Here is a 15,294-nt window from a genome sequence, read left to right as displayed (position 1 = left end):
TTAAATAAGATAATGAAAATAAAAATCAACTAAGAAAACCGAAAACAAAATATTAACCACTCAAAAAAATAAAATAAATAACAGAAAATACAAAAAAACTTTAAAAAAAGGAAGAAATACAAAAACCCTATTACTATTTTAAGGAAATCATCAAGCAAATTACTAGAAATTCATTAAGTTACTCGAAGTTTAGAAGTTCACTAATTAATTGGATACACTATTCTTAACTTTAACCACTATATGAAAAGAAGCATTCTCTTATTATTTTGTAAAATATATTTTTTTGGAGTCTGAGAGTGTGACCTCTCAGATAAGTGTTATTGTTAAACGTAATGAGGTTTATCACAGGACAATTATAATGTTTATTTATTATTTAATACACTACTAATGGCCTGTGTGAACATACTTGTGCACTCGGTAAAATATCGCAATTCGGATCAACGGAAGAAGATATTTGATCGGCCGATATAAACAAAAGAATAAATTAAAAATACGATTTTTTTTTTCAAAAAACTTGATTAAATTTTAAATATTATCGTATGCCGCGTCTCTTTCCACGATGCCAACGGGAGAAAGAGAGATGGATCATGGTGTTAACAGCGAGTACTTCGTACACACGCACGCACGCATTAGACAATTATTATATACGATAGATGATCTCATATCGGTAAACGGACCAATTTTTAGGTTTTGGGTGTGACCAGTTTTTTCGTGACCAGTTTTAGGATGTGACCAGTTTTCTCGTGACCAGTTTTAGTGTGACGGGTGATCACGTGTGACCGATCTAGAGCGACCGGTTGTCCTGTGACCGGTTCACATTTGAATAGTAATAACCGAACCCTCATATCATATGAAAGTGATTTAAGTTCGGAAAGCATTTTTATGCTTTATATTAGGCTTTCTAAACACATAACATCATTTTTAAAATACGGGTTCCGAATTTAAATGTTGGTCTTATATGTTTTATAAATTTTAGCCAAAAGTTTGGCATTAAGACAATTAATATATGTATACATACATTAATAAAACATTAATGTATGTATGTACATACATACATTAATAAAACATTCTCCGACGAAAGGGTCTCTTGGACTGTATTCGTCGGGGGGGTGGTGGCCTCATGTTGAGGGCTTTAAGGGTCAAATTCCGTGACCTTTAAAGCGGGCTTAGTATTAATAAAACATATACATATATGTATATACAGAAAAAAATAGTTCTGTTTGTTTATTTACATAAATACTTATAAATATATATTGCATGCATATGCGGAACATCCGCTTAACGAGTCTCCGCCTAGATTTACATACGTACACATTTTTAAGTACACCAAAATCATTGGCAGCATAAAAAAATTTAATGTGTAATGACATCACATCGATTTTTTCTTATTTCTTACCTTTTTTCCATCTACAATCCTTGGAAATTATTGCATACTTTTGCAATTCTATTAAATAATTGATATGATATCATAAAAATACTAAACACTCACTTAATTGCTTGTACATGTATATATTTCCAAATAATTTATTACTGATAACCTTGGTTTTCTCAATTTCTGAACACTTAATACGAATGATTTAGAATTATATTACACAGATGTCGTAAAGTAGTATTTATTTAAACTTAAAAATGTGTTTACTTTTGATTAGACATTTCAAACAATACTATCGATACTCTCGTATCGGAATTTTTTTTAATCAGTCTAACGTTAGTCAGTGCAACGACAAGTATACTTTGGCATGTGCAATAAAAAGAGCATACGTCAAAGATGAATATGTCACGAGAAATGAACCGTCTGAAGTCAATAGAATCTTGGCCCGTGAGTTACATCGATGTCATCAAAGTGGTCCAATCAGGACTATACTTCACTGGAAATAATGACATTTTGGAGTGCTTCGCTTGCAAACTGCGTTTGGGAAACTGGCAGATAGGAGACGATCCAGACACAAAGCACTACAACCTAAATCCAAAATGTCAACTATTGATACTCAAGAAACGAGAAAAGGCAATTCCGAAGACGATCAAACCTCAATATAATATTGGAAATGAGCCTAAGTATCCTGAACGATCTCAGCTGGTGCAACGACTGATAACATACAAGAACTGGCCCATGAGTTTGAATCAATCTGCGGATACGATGGCTAACGCTGGTTTCATCTATTCAGGATTCGGAGACAAGACGATGTGCTACCATTGCGGTGGAGTAATGAAGAATTGGGGCAGTTGTTCAGATCCGTGGTTGGAGCACGCTTACCACATGCCCAAATGTCAGTTCGTAATCAAAACTAAGGGTTACAAGTTCATAAAGTTGGCACATTCCTACAAATCGGAAAAGTCCCCTAAGGTCGAAATGGCGAACGAACCAAACGACAATGCGAATTTTTTCCTTTGCAAAGTTTGCTACGAAGAAAATGATATTACATGTTGTGTGCCCTGTGGACATGTTGTGGCATGTCTCAGCTGTGCGAAAAACTTAGTTGAGTGTCCTATTTGTCGTCGAAGAATCAAGGAGTGTGTGAAGTTGTTTTTCACTTAAATTGGAAACAATGGTTTATAAAAATTGCATTATAAAGGAATATTATATAAACAAGATAAATAATCTGTACTCATTTTTGTTTTTGTAGTATGTATGTGTCAAATTTATTAATACAAGTAAATATGCACAAACTAAATAATGGATAAGTATATATTGATCTTTCGAAATCGTGAATAAATGATTATATTTATGAATCATACATGTATCATAGGGTATATTAAAACATTAATAAAAACATTGACACTTTTATTTCCCTTTGAAAATTGTCGCTGCTCACTTATATTATACATACATTTAAATATATAAGCTCAATTTTTGGTTCTAATAAGTCGGTTTCCGTCAAAGTAAGGTATCAACATACGAAAATAAATATCATAAAGAGTTTATAAACGCTGCAAAGGGAGATCAAATTTAAAACATACACCATATCAGTCATCACTTTCACGATAAAACTAACTTACAGTATTAATAATTGGCCACAGTGTCATATTGCGGTGACCTGTAAAGACACTGTGGTATACTTGTATATTAAAATAAATAAATAAATACCAGTGAAGTCGAGCCTCTTTTTTTCCTTTATTCCAAATTCCTTTGGAACCAAATGTTCAATGAAAAATCTGTAAAAATCTATTTGACTTTACCTGTAAATATAGTGCCGAGGCACTGTTGGCAATGCGATAGTCAATGCAGTGCCCGCCTTACACCCGATGGCGCCCTCGGGCAATTTTTTCTAACACCCTTAGAAAGAACTTTTGCCTTTGGTGCTCTAATCTAAAATTTTTAATGGCTTTTGCCGCTCTAGTTTTAAATTTTAAGGCGCCTTTGGCACATCGTTCGGCGCCCTAACTTATTTGGCACCCTCGGGCGCCGCCCGCCCCAGCCCCCCCCCCCCCTAAAACCGGCACTGAGTCAATGACCACTTGGATTATAATAATACATTAGGGCCAATTGATAAAAAATTAATATATTAATTAAGGACACAAAAGACACTCAATAACTTCATAAGATTCTAAATTTTTATCGTTTAGTCGACAACTATATTTTCCCAAACAAATATTTTTTTATCTTATCTTTTGAGTTTTTAAATAGGAAATCTATTATAAATATTATTGAAGCTATTTCGAAACAGCAACAAGTCAGTGGATTAGCTAGTTCGTTTATTTCGATGCAATAAAATTAATATAGTGAGAAAACAATTCACAAAAGCATGGCCGTGAAAGCACGCGTTGTATTTTAGCGCCAAAAATTCAAGCCAGTCCATCTGACAGCTGTCAGTTGCACGCGTTGCACCAAAAGTTTTAATTTGCCGTTCAACAATGTAGCGTGACGCTCTTATTGCAACTTTAAGTCTCCATGAAAGAAATATCTGTGCCTTAATGAAATATACTAGAATTTAGAAACACCTTCATCAATATTGTCATCATGAGTGGTGATCGTCGTATACGAGAGACTGCTACCGGTCTCCGTGCTGATAAAGTCACGGAACGAAGACGTGCAGCTGAAGTCCTCAAAACCACCCTTCAAGGTGATGGAATCGTCAAAAATCTCAACACTTCCACATGGGAATATCTCTTCAACGAGGTGCACGATTATGTCCTCAAGGTCAGTAGAACTTTCATCTGGTGATTAATATGAATCATCTAATCGTGCTTGCCATAAGAACTCAGTTCTCACTATAGAATTATATATATACAATAAGCTACGCTTTCTGTCTCCTGATTGTACAAAGTATGCAACTTTTGGGTCTACTGTAGTTTAACCAGGAACAATATCCAAGTAGTTATGCATGACTTTTAAAAATGTGATATACTATGATATGGTCATAAGTGAAAAGGAATCCATCGAATAAGTCTAGCTTAGAATAATCGGATTGTAATTGTTTTATTGACAAAATAACAATTCCGACAAAATAAAAAAGCATACAAAATTTATATATTTCACATCACTTTGCGTGATATTTATAATAAATTAATACATTTTTGTATTCATTTCACGTTATTTGATCACTGATTTAAAAAATTGACCCAATGATCATGACCTTGAGTGTTTAATTATTTATCGGGCATTGTACTTATGAAGATTCTGATTTGTCAAAATACCATCTTCAAATATGCATGCATTATCTTAGACTCATGTTGTAAAGCAATTTCTCTCTTAGGAATTGGAAAAATTGGATTCCAGTAGATCCTCGAGTAATAATAATGTTATCGCATTGTGTACGTCGCTGCTGCACAACACAGTTGTCAATGCCAATAAATGTAAGTTATTTACTTGCGTTTGCTCGGTAACATAATATATGTACGCTTTTCATTGTGCAATTGTTCTTCTACTTTCACTTTTCAGACGAATGTTACATCGATCATAATAAACTCCTCGATTGTTGCTTTGAAATTTTACGAAATAGACGTTTTACTTCCGTCATGGGAAGTGCTTACTTGACGGTGATAATCAAACACATTTTGCCTGTTTCTCATTACTTGCAATATATTACACCCCATCAATGGGCAGGTAATTGATTGTGAATAAAGTATAATGAAGTTGAATTGAAGGTTGAATTGTTATTATTTTATTTTACTTGTAGATCTTCTTGATATAGCAATTGAACAGTGTAATCATGATGCAATAGATTCGTTGACAACATCCCAACATTTAATTATGGTCTTGAGACAGGGTATTTTTCGATGTCACCTTGTCTTGCCGATTAGAGATAACTTGACATCCTTGGAGAATTTATTTGTTTCTAAAAATACTGAAAAGAAACAACACTTGCAGGAAAACTTCCTTGAAATTGCCGTTCTTATAATTGAAAATGTGAGTAATTCATCTATTCTTTACTTACTTTACTAACTAAAACAAAAGATCTTATAGATATATTTTTAATATGCAAAAAATCTATCAGAACTATTAGAAAAAAATACCTATATGTTGGTTGTTATTTTTTTTAAATAATTAAATAAGAAAGTATGATATAACAGATATGATTTCCGACACGGGGCCCCTTGAGTAGTCCGGGCCCTGGAACTTTACCTTGGCTTCCACCCCCCTATCGTCATCCTATATACATATAAATTTATAATATTACTATAAATTTGAAAATAAATTCAAATGAGGGTAGGTGGCCAATTTGGTAGGAACCATTTCAACAGTGAAATCAGATAAAATGGAAAACTCTAATAGGAAACGATTGACTTGGAGTAACATATGTACATATGTCTAAGGCAGTGGTTCTTATCCTGGGTTCGATCGAACCCCAGGGGTTCGGTGAGTCAGTCTCAGGGGTTCAGCGGAAGTCAAGACACACACCCGAATCATATGATTCGGGTGCCAATTAAGAAGGATTCCAATTAAGATAGGGTTCGGTGAATGCGCATATGAAACTGGTGGGGTCAGTACCTCCAACAAGGTTAAGAACCACTGGTCTAAGGTCTATCCAGTGACATGGAATCAGATTTCGAATCTGTGAACCCATAGTTGTTAGCATTATACATACACTAACCATTGAGCTATGTTCAATTTACTACTAAGTGTTATTTTTGGATTAATTAAATTGTTTCGTTTTTTCATAGATTGGAGCTGAGAGTCGTCTAGCTTTTTGTAAATTCACTGAAGCTATTTTGCCTCATGCTTTGAAGTTTTACGAACAGACTTCTATTGCATACAAGAATAAAAAGGCTGGTTCATAATTTTGATAAATTTTCGATGTTTTATCTTCTATCTGAGTTAATTGTAATTTATTTTTGTTACAGAAGTTACTGTTTAAATTTTTCCGTCTTTGTATTATTCTTCACCATCCCAAAGGTCGAATTAGTGACATGCCGGGATGCTTGGCTAATGATTGGAATTCATGGAATAATTCTCTAACTTCGATTCACCAGTTGATGGTTGCCGAATCGTTTCTCATTAATCAACATCAGGAAAAAAATCTTAATTCTCAGTTTTTATCAATTGATGAAGATTTGTATATGGAATATATCAAATTCGCTGTTGAAATTTGTCATCAGGTATTTGTTAATTAATGTAATATTAAATGCGAATACAATATCATTTTTGACATTGATATTGTTTTTTCCATTTAGGTTTTTAAAGGAGAAATGAATGTTCATTCCAAAGATGATATAGATTCTGATAATCATTCCAAACGTCGTAAATTAGAATTTCATAATTTTTTTACATTCTCTCAAGTATTAGAAAATCTCCCAAAGACATTTCACCCTTGGTAAATATGATAGCATCCAATCAACTTTTTAAAATATGATCTTCCTACATTTGAATTTATTTTAAGGATACGAATACTTAATGAGTATGTGAAACAATACGGTCATGTTCTTTGTAATGGTGACAAACTTAAATTTTTCGACCTAATTTTTACTCTGTCAACGTCTGAAGAAAAATCTTATCAACACCCAGATTTGTACGATTGCATACTATCCATATATGACAAAATTGATGTATTAGATTGGAATGAAAAATACAATGAATTATCAATATCGATATGGAATTTGGCACTAAGGTTGACAATTATATTGATTCTGTTGTGGTATTTGATTCTGAAATCTTATATTACATAACGTTAAAATGTTTAATTAATGAATTGTATTCATATTTTCAGGAAAACGTCCACTCAGAATGACGTATTTGTGTGCTGTCATAAGATATTACAGTTTCTTTTAGTTTTTGAAAACTTCCAGCCACCTCTGAATGGCCTAATTAAATCATATTATGATAAAAATATGTCTTACTCCGATATCAGCATTGACACATTAAGCATATTGCTCGAAAAATACAATATGAAAATAAACAACGAAAATATGCGTTTACAAATAGCTAAATGGACTTTGGATAACTATGTATCATTGAAACACCGAAACAATATTTCAATGGTCCTATTTCAATTGTGTATAAAAGAAAATGTATCGAAAAATACAGATAAAGTTGTGATATCTAATGATGAAACTGTATTTATAAATTTATTTGATGATATGGAAAGTTTCTTGTTAATATCCGACTTTGAAGAGATTTTATACAATAAGGATGATATGATAGAAGATAAAAAGTCAAGTCCTACATCTTACTCATTCATTTTAAGCATTTACAATTTTATTTTAGAGACAATTTTATCCAATTTATCGAAGTATATATCTATCACTAAAGAAACGAAAGTATTTTCTTTGGAAATTCTGATTGATTTGGACATCTTACTTAGATTTGTGAGTTTTGCTTTTCGTTATGAAATTGACGAATATAATAATACTTTTAAAAATATAAAAATCAAAATGCTTGAAGCTTTTAATATAGTAAATACATATTTTCCATCACATTTGAATTCTATACCAAATGGTTCAAACAAAAAACTAGAATTTTTGGAAAACTTCAAAAATCTGTATGTAAGTGACCATTACACCGAAGATATTTCAAATTTTATCAGAGAAAAAACTTATAAGGAAATCATTGAGTTTCTTATTTCACTAACCAATGGTGAAAAGCAAGCGGAGAGCGATGTTTTTGATATGATGGAGGATGATTCAGATAAATTAACATCAGTGGATAACAGGATAAAGTCTCAATCGATAGATATTATATGCAATTATTGTTGCAAAAAGTCAAGATACCGTAGCGTATCATTAGATGAAATACTTCAAGAGAAATTCTACAATTTAAAAGACAAAAGCGATTTTGATATTGCTTTTAATGTTATTTCATTTATTTTAGAAAAATTTAAAGAAGATATTCCAATAAGTAAAATTATTTACGTAATTGTATATATTATATATGTACATATGTTATATCTTCAAGCTATTTTTAATGATATGTATTTGTTTTCATATTACAGGTGATATAATAAGTTTGATGAAAGCAATGTGTAAAAGTTCTTATCGTGACAATGAAGCGGCATTTAAAATACTCACACTTTTATTTCGTGTTCTTGAACCTGTGCGGAACTGTGATAATTCAAATATGAAAAATAATTGTATCATTATGCTGGAGAGTTTTCTTTCTCGGTGCAATTCACACTATTATTCTGTCAGAACGATGGGCCAGGCTTTGAAATGCTTATCGTGGATTTTGAGTCGTTCGAAATGTGATAATTGGGGAAAAAAGTTGGATGATGTTTTCATGGAGACTCTCCGTAGCAATATATTCTCCATCAGATTGTATTCATGTTATTGTTTACATTTATACATTGCAAATAGCGAACCAAGAAAATTCCCCAAATTGGTTGATGTGTTACCGGATATTTTCAAATTGGATGATGTAACTATTTTAATTTTGAAAACATTCGATCACAACTCTATTAATATATTATATTATATGTATGCCTAATATATTTATGTTTTTTTTTTATTATTTTAGACATCTGATCTCACAACATTTGCTATATCAGATGAAGGAGCAAACAGAACATCCACAATCTTGCATTGTTTGACACTTATAACATTATCTAGTTCAGTTTGGAATGAAAAAGCGTTGGCTTCCATACTTAAAATTAGTTTAAAAAAAAATATTAACATTAAACTTATCAAAAAAGTCATATATGTTATAAACCAATTAATAAACAAGGAAGAAAATTATATTTCAACAAATATGCTGTATTTGATAAACTTTTGGTTTAATCATAATTTACCAATTGAAAATTTCCCTTGGTCGTTGACTAAATGTGATTCAATTGAAGATTTTTATTTCACATTTCGCCATATTATAATAAGTCAAGAGTTATTTTGCGTCCAAAATATAATTGATCGAAAAGTAGTTCAAATATTAACACAAGGATTGTCCTCCAATCAAATAATTTTAGTATGTATTATTCGGTACTACTAAAATAAAACTTGCGTTTTTGTTACTAACGATTTTAAGTCTTTCAGGAATGTGTACCAGATTTGATAATTATATGCTTATCGACTATAAGTTACGAAGAGTTTGATGATAACACAAATTTGAAAGAGGTTTTAGACAAGAAATTCAAAACAAATTTATCTGAAATTAACGATAATTTATTTTCTGAAGCTATAATTGCAAACATTGAAAAGATTTTGTATGGCTTGTTGATCCACGTATATGATGATCAGGACATAAAAGACTTTTTCGAATGGGATGGCTATTTGCCACAAATTAACCCTCCGATAATAACTCCAGAGACTTTTCTATTGGCAGTAAAATATTTAGATGTAAGACATAACAATGATATTTTATTTGTGTTTGTCTTTTGATTGTGGTATAATGATTTTGAATTCTTTCAGAAATGTCTTCCGATAAGTATTATGCAAAAGATATACAAGGATGATCCTGCAATACTCCAAAAACTTCTGCTAGAAATATGGGCGTCAATCGATTCATATCATACAGTTGAAATGAGATTACTAAGTCTTTACCGCTATTGGATATTTTGTAGATTTTTAAAATTGGAATCTGATCTGAACACATTTATTTGTCATTTTGTCGTTAAATCGTTACTAACTTTCATAGATAAATACAAAAATACTCCCAAATTTCGTCATGTTAGCATTGCTGCTTGTAAAATATTGCTCGATTTGTTGAAAAATATGTTGCCACGCTTATCAGACACTGTGTCAAGTTTAATACCATCGATTATTTTAACAATTACTCGATTTGAAAATGAAGATTTTACCTTGGGAAAGGATGGATTAAAAATATTACAACTTTTATGTGTAAATATGAGAGAACATTTTAAAGATGTGTTTGCAACTTTAGACCCATTACCAAGTACAAAATTTTTCCAAAATATAAATGAAAATATCAGTAATGACAAGTTTGATTTGTTGGAAAGTCAAATTGAAAACTTTCTCGCGGGACATACAGTTGGAAGGTTTGTGTTTACTTTATCTATATATGTATGTATGTATTTACATAGTAACAATAGAAGAAATTTTGTGATCATCAGTTTTTGGATACAATTATCTCCCAAACCGCTCAGCAAATCGGAAACTATAAATTTTATACGTTTAAATTTTTTAAATATTTTTATTTCAACCGGAAGTAGTACTTTTACTCTAAAGAATCAAGGTTTTTTTCATGTTTTTCTTCATGAGAAAATCCAAGTATGAACCTTGTATCAATGTGATGAAAATAAAAATAATTCATTAAATTTAATAAACTGGAAGTGGGATTTTCCTCTTAGATAAGTCAAAAATTTTACCACACGATTTTTTCCACACCACTGAACGTATCAAGCTGAAAATTTATATTTGTATTCTTTATTTGCTAACTTAGAGTTGATAAGGTTTTGGTTAGAATTCTTAACCCTTTGCCCGCGGCAATAAATATAGCGAACAAGCCCTGTACGCAGCGCGGCACCTTTTTCGCGAATTTGGCAATTGAGTTTTCGACCTTAAATACAGATTTTAATATTTACTCGAGTAACCAGATATGTTAATTAACACAAAGTATTATTTTAAACAATAAAATACATAATATATCTCGTAGTTTTGGCTTAATTGTCAAATAATCATTCTTCATACAATTGAGACGTATCGTCGCCATTGTTCAACAGACTTGATGTCACATGAACGAGGTTTCAGTATGGTTCCACAAAAAACTAATTTTGACTGGTATATATTCATTTTGAGCAAATTGAATAGATGGCATTCAATTCTCAGTTATATATTCAACCAATTTTGAACCTTAAAACAGTTGAAATAGGCGCATATAAGGCTCAAAATCCCGTGCAAAGTTCAGAAATTTTATGGAAAACAGCCGCGGGCAAACGACAAAACCTGTAGTATATAGTAATTTTCATTATTGTATTTTGATCTTTTAATTATTTTTATCTTCTTGATATTTTATATCTATAAAGTTTATAGAGATTTAAAGTAATAAAAAAATTTCGAACATAATCTGATAACCGGAAGTAGAACTTTTGTCTTGTGTAAGTTTCCCTATATTTGCGCTTAATTTGTACCGATATTGTTCTCATAGCCGGTATGTGTGAAAGTGTATGTACATATGTATGTTTCATTATCGAATTTTGTATTTTATACTTCTTATACTCCTCAAATACAGTCGTGGTTTTATCACATCCGTATTTTTTTATTGTGTATTGAAATGTGCATATTATATTTTTCAATATCTCAATAAATAAATTATCGGTTTCAGATCTGCAGGATTGGAACTGTTATATCAAAAACTTGTCGATAATCGACAAGAATTGGGTGATATGTTTAATAATTTGAATAAAATCAGAGGATTATCTGAGGACTGTTCTAAGAGCAATTTACACATTTTAACTAGTGTTCTGATAAAAATTTCATCCAATCTAGATGACACAGAAGTAATATCAATATACATACATATATGAAGTATATGTACATATGAATTTGAATGAATATTTAAAAAATTAATATTTTAAATACTTTCTCTTTCAGTCTGCTTTATTAGCATCTAAATGTCTTGGAGAAATAGGATCTTGTAATTTCCATACATTGGTTTTGCAAATGCCAAATGATCGTACGGACATTATTAGTGATCCACAAAAATGTTTTGCTTACACTGTCTTCAAAGAAATTAATGGAATGATATTTGATTCAAATCCCAACGTGATAAGAGCTGCCACTAAAGCTTTAACATCTTTCCTGTCATTTAACGATGGTCGGGAAATTTTAGGTTTGATATTGAAATTTGTAATTTTAATTAGATCTCAATATATACTATATTGATTTATATGTGTTTAACAAGTCATTAATACATATATGCAGGTTCCTTTAAAGATAATACTATGAAAGAAATTATGCTACCATTCATTACGAATAAGAAAATGTCAAATTCACTTTACCAAATCCTCTCACAGACGTTCAACACCTATCTCGATCGGGCTGAAATTTGGTATGACTTTAATTACAAAGACCATGTCGAATGGATAATTGATTTGGTTGTTTCTGGATTGAACTGTTTTTCAAATCAACAGTGCTTTGTATTAAATCTCATCGACATTTTCCAATTGAAGGTAGGACGAACTCCACCACCGTTTGAAAACATGTGTACATTCGAATGTGCACAAATATTTGGCACCAAACCAAAGCCGGAACCAAAACCGTCACGACATTACCACCCGGAACAGTTTCCGTCAATTTAGACCTAAGTTTGCCTAATGGAGTACCTGAAATACCTGGAATATTAACCCTTTGCCTGCGGCAATAAATATAGTGAACAAGCCCTGTACGCGGCACCTTTTTCGCGAATTTGGCAATCGAGTGTTCGACCTTAAATACAGATTTGAATATTTACTCAAGTAACCAGATATGTTAATTAACACATAAAGTATTATTTTAAATAATAAAATACATAATATATCACGTAGTTTTGGCTTAATTGTCAAATAATCATTCTTCATAATTGTATGAAGACGTGACGTCACATAGATGAGGTTTCAATATGGTTCCACAAAAACCTAATTTTTGACTGGTATATTCATTTTAAGCAAATTGAATAGATGGCATTCAACTCAGTAATATATTCAACCAATTTTGAACCTTAAAACAGTTGAAATAGGCGCATATAAGCCTCAAAATCCCGTGCAAAGTTCAGAAATTCTATGGAAGACAGTCGTGCTACAGACTTGTCGCCCAAAGCTTCCATAGAAGACAGCCGCAGGCAAACGGTTAACGAAAACCCCAGGAAATGCCAATAATGAGTCAACTTTTTAAGAATGGTTTATTTGGATCCCCATGGGCGGCTTTGTCAGGGCGGTCTTGTTCCAGCGGTTTTGGTTTATATCTAAATATTTATAGCTTTTTGTTATTTTCTAGTATTCTCTTGCTGAAAAATGTTTTCCTTCGCTTATTGGCCTCTTGTTGTATATTGGTAATGGCCAACAAGTGCAAACCATCCATCATTATATACAGTGTTATTTCGATCGTTACTATGATTTGACTTTCAAATCTGATGAATACAATGAGACGCTTAAGACAAACGAAAAATGCAGTAAGATTAACAAAAACTTTTCGGTTACTTCAGTCAAATGTATGCTACAATTAGTGCAATTCATAAGATTGCAAATGAAATATTACAAATGGAAAAAGTATGATTTTAATTTTATTAATGTTTTAGTTGACTTATGTACATACATATATATTTTATTATCTTTTGTTTCTTTCAATACTCTCTTGCAGACCTTTGTCGTTTAATTATCTACCAGTCGCTTGGGCAGCATATTCTACTGGTTCTTATTTCATGGCAATATTATATGGTGAATTGTGGTGTAATGAATTGATGGATAATGTCCCGCCGATAAATCCTGCTGCTATTTTATCGTATGATCATAGTCAAGACATGTTAACTATAATGAGAAAAGTTAGCATTTTTGTTTTGATATCACACTCTATACCATATTTAGTCGTCAATTAAATTATTGTTCGTGATTATTTTAGAGCTATCAGAAAATTGGTGATGCAGATGCTGTACAGGGTTGCGGATCTGGTCATCTTTCAAACTTGTCAGAGAGAAGACAACATTATGTTGCAACTGGAAATTTTTCTGATGCGTTTCTCATGCACGATTTATTGCTATCAACAAAAAAAATACCATCTGGATTGATTTTAAACGAAAATTTTCAGTCAGGTTTGAATGATTTGAATTTTGAACTCCACATATCTACATAATATTTATGTTTTTCGTATTTGACTTATTTATTTATATATTTTTTTAGATGTGGAGAGTGTGTCAGTGGTTAGAAGTTTTGCTCAATGTTTACATTCATCGGGATTATTTCATTTATCCGACAAGTATATGCAATCGTTCCAAGACAATACTCAATTTGATGATATTAAATTTGATTGTTTTTGGAGACTAGGTAATTTATATAAATTTTTATTGGGAACAATTTAAAAGTCCATTTTATAAAATAAATTTGCATTTAAAAAATTTTTTGTACATTAAAAAAAGTTTCTGTACATTACAAAAAATTTATGTGCATTTCTAAATGACGGGTACAGATTGCATTACAAACTTTGCTTTGATCATTGAAAAAAGTATTTGATACATAAAAAGCGGATGTTTACTACTTAAATGTGTCTTACAATGACCAAAATACGAACCGACAACGACCAACGCTTCTCTCTACTGGATTCCTTCTTTTTTACTCTTCGGCTTGCGACCTTCGACACCTAAAACTTTGGCTTCAACTCTACGACCTGACATCATCATTCAGTTGACCTGACAGGTGACAGTTGTCAATAGCGGAAGATTGCAACGCTGCCACTTTTTGTATCTATTCTAATGCTAAAATCTATTTATCGAATGATCGTTTCATATATTTTAATGGTCACTTTATAATGCCAAAATATTTTAAACGATGCACAATACGAGATTGTTTAATGCACCGAAAATAATGTACAAACATTTTTTTTAAGATACAAAGTAATTTTCTCAATGTACAGTTAAATCGTACCCATTTTTATTTAAATAATTCAATATAAATTTTACTATTAAATGCACATCGATTTAAGGTGATTGGAGTCTTCACGTGGATACGTCTTTATTAAATTCAAAATCATCTTCAAACGTTGAATCGTGGTCCACTGATTACAATGGATTGTGGTCTGCTCATCAGTATGGATGTTTGAAGAATGCGTTATCTCGAAACGTTGAGATAAATGATTCGACACTTTTGAATTCTTTGAAACGTGCCCGAAACTATTTGATAAATAACTGTGAGCAATATGCCATCGAAGGTTGCCAATTCGTTTACCAACTGATGGGAAAATTGCAATCACTCCAAGATATCGAAGATTTTGGAAATGTATGCTGGA

The 15,294-nt window shown here is 31.6% G+C and overlaps 2 protein-coding genes across 2 annotated transcripts in view; both read left to right on the top strand.

The window, feature by feature from the left end:
- Positions 1-1,701: 1,701 nt before the first annotated feature.
- Positions 1,702-3,090, top strand: LOC143913239 (baculoviral IAP repeat-containing protein 7-B-like). The gene has a single exon (XM_077432910.1). It carries the CDS (start codon positions 1,769-1,771, stop codon positions 2,534-2,536), a length of 768 nt encoding a protein of 255 aa, XP_077289036.1. The 5' UTR covers positions 1,702-1,768; the 3' UTR covers positions 2,537-3,090.
- A 700-nt stretch (positions 3,091-3,790) lies between these two features.
- The window catches only part of tefu (Serine/threonine-protein kinase tefu), a 16,445-nt gene continuing 4,941 nt past the window's right edge, over positions 3,791-15,294 (top strand). The window contains exons 1-21 of the mRNA XM_077433143.1: positions 3,791-4,138; positions 4,695-4,794; positions 4,880-5,044; positions 5,118-5,347; positions 6,103-6,207; positions 6,283-6,537; positions 6,613-6,752; positions 6,819-7,046; positions 7,146-8,272; positions 8,367-8,788; positions 8,888-9,328; positions 9,397-9,699; positions 9,772-10,358; positions 11,645-11,819; positions 11,914-12,151; positions 12,244-12,491; positions 13,294-13,565; positions 13,657-13,837; positions 13,915-14,104; positions 14,193-14,336; positions 14,992-15,284. Of these exons, the coding sequence (XP_077289269.1) occupies positions 3,959-4,138; positions 4,695-4,794; positions 4,880-5,044; positions 5,118-5,347; positions 6,103-6,207; positions 6,283-6,537; positions 6,613-6,752; positions 6,819-7,046; positions 7,146-8,272; positions 8,367-8,788; positions 8,888-9,328; positions 9,397-9,699; positions 9,772-10,358; positions 11,645-11,819; positions 11,914-12,151; positions 12,244-12,491; positions 13,294-13,565; positions 13,657-13,837; positions 13,915-14,104; positions 14,193-14,336; positions 14,992-15,284 (6,024 nt within the window). The 5' untranslated portion in view covers positions 3,791-3,958. The remainder of the gene's footprint in view (positions 4,139-4,694; positions 4,795-4,879; positions 5,045-5,117; positions 5,348-6,102; positions 6,208-6,282; positions 6,538-6,612; positions 6,753-6,818; positions 7,047-7,145; positions 8,273-8,366; positions 8,789-8,887; positions 9,329-9,396; positions 9,700-9,771; positions 10,359-11,644; positions 11,820-11,913; positions 12,152-12,243; positions 12,492-13,293; positions 13,566-13,656; positions 13,838-13,914; positions 14,105-14,192; positions 14,337-14,991; positions 15,285-15,294) is intronic.

The sequence above is a fragment of the Arctopsyche grandis genome, chromosome 6 (genome assembly GCF_051622035.1).
Source record: "Arctopsyche grandis isolate Sample6627 chromosome 6, ASM5162203v2, whole genome shotgun sequence".
NCBI lineage: Eukaryota > Metazoa > Arthropoda > Insecta > Trichoptera > Hydropsychidae > Arctopsyche > Arctopsyche grandis.
This window is presented reverse-complemented; position numbering and strand designations above follow the sequence as displayed.

Coding starts and splice junctions, on each gene's coding strand:
- LOC143913239 (XM_077432910.1), top strand. CDS start 1,769: ATGAATATGTCACGAGAAATGAACCGTCTGAAGTCAATAGAATCTTGG.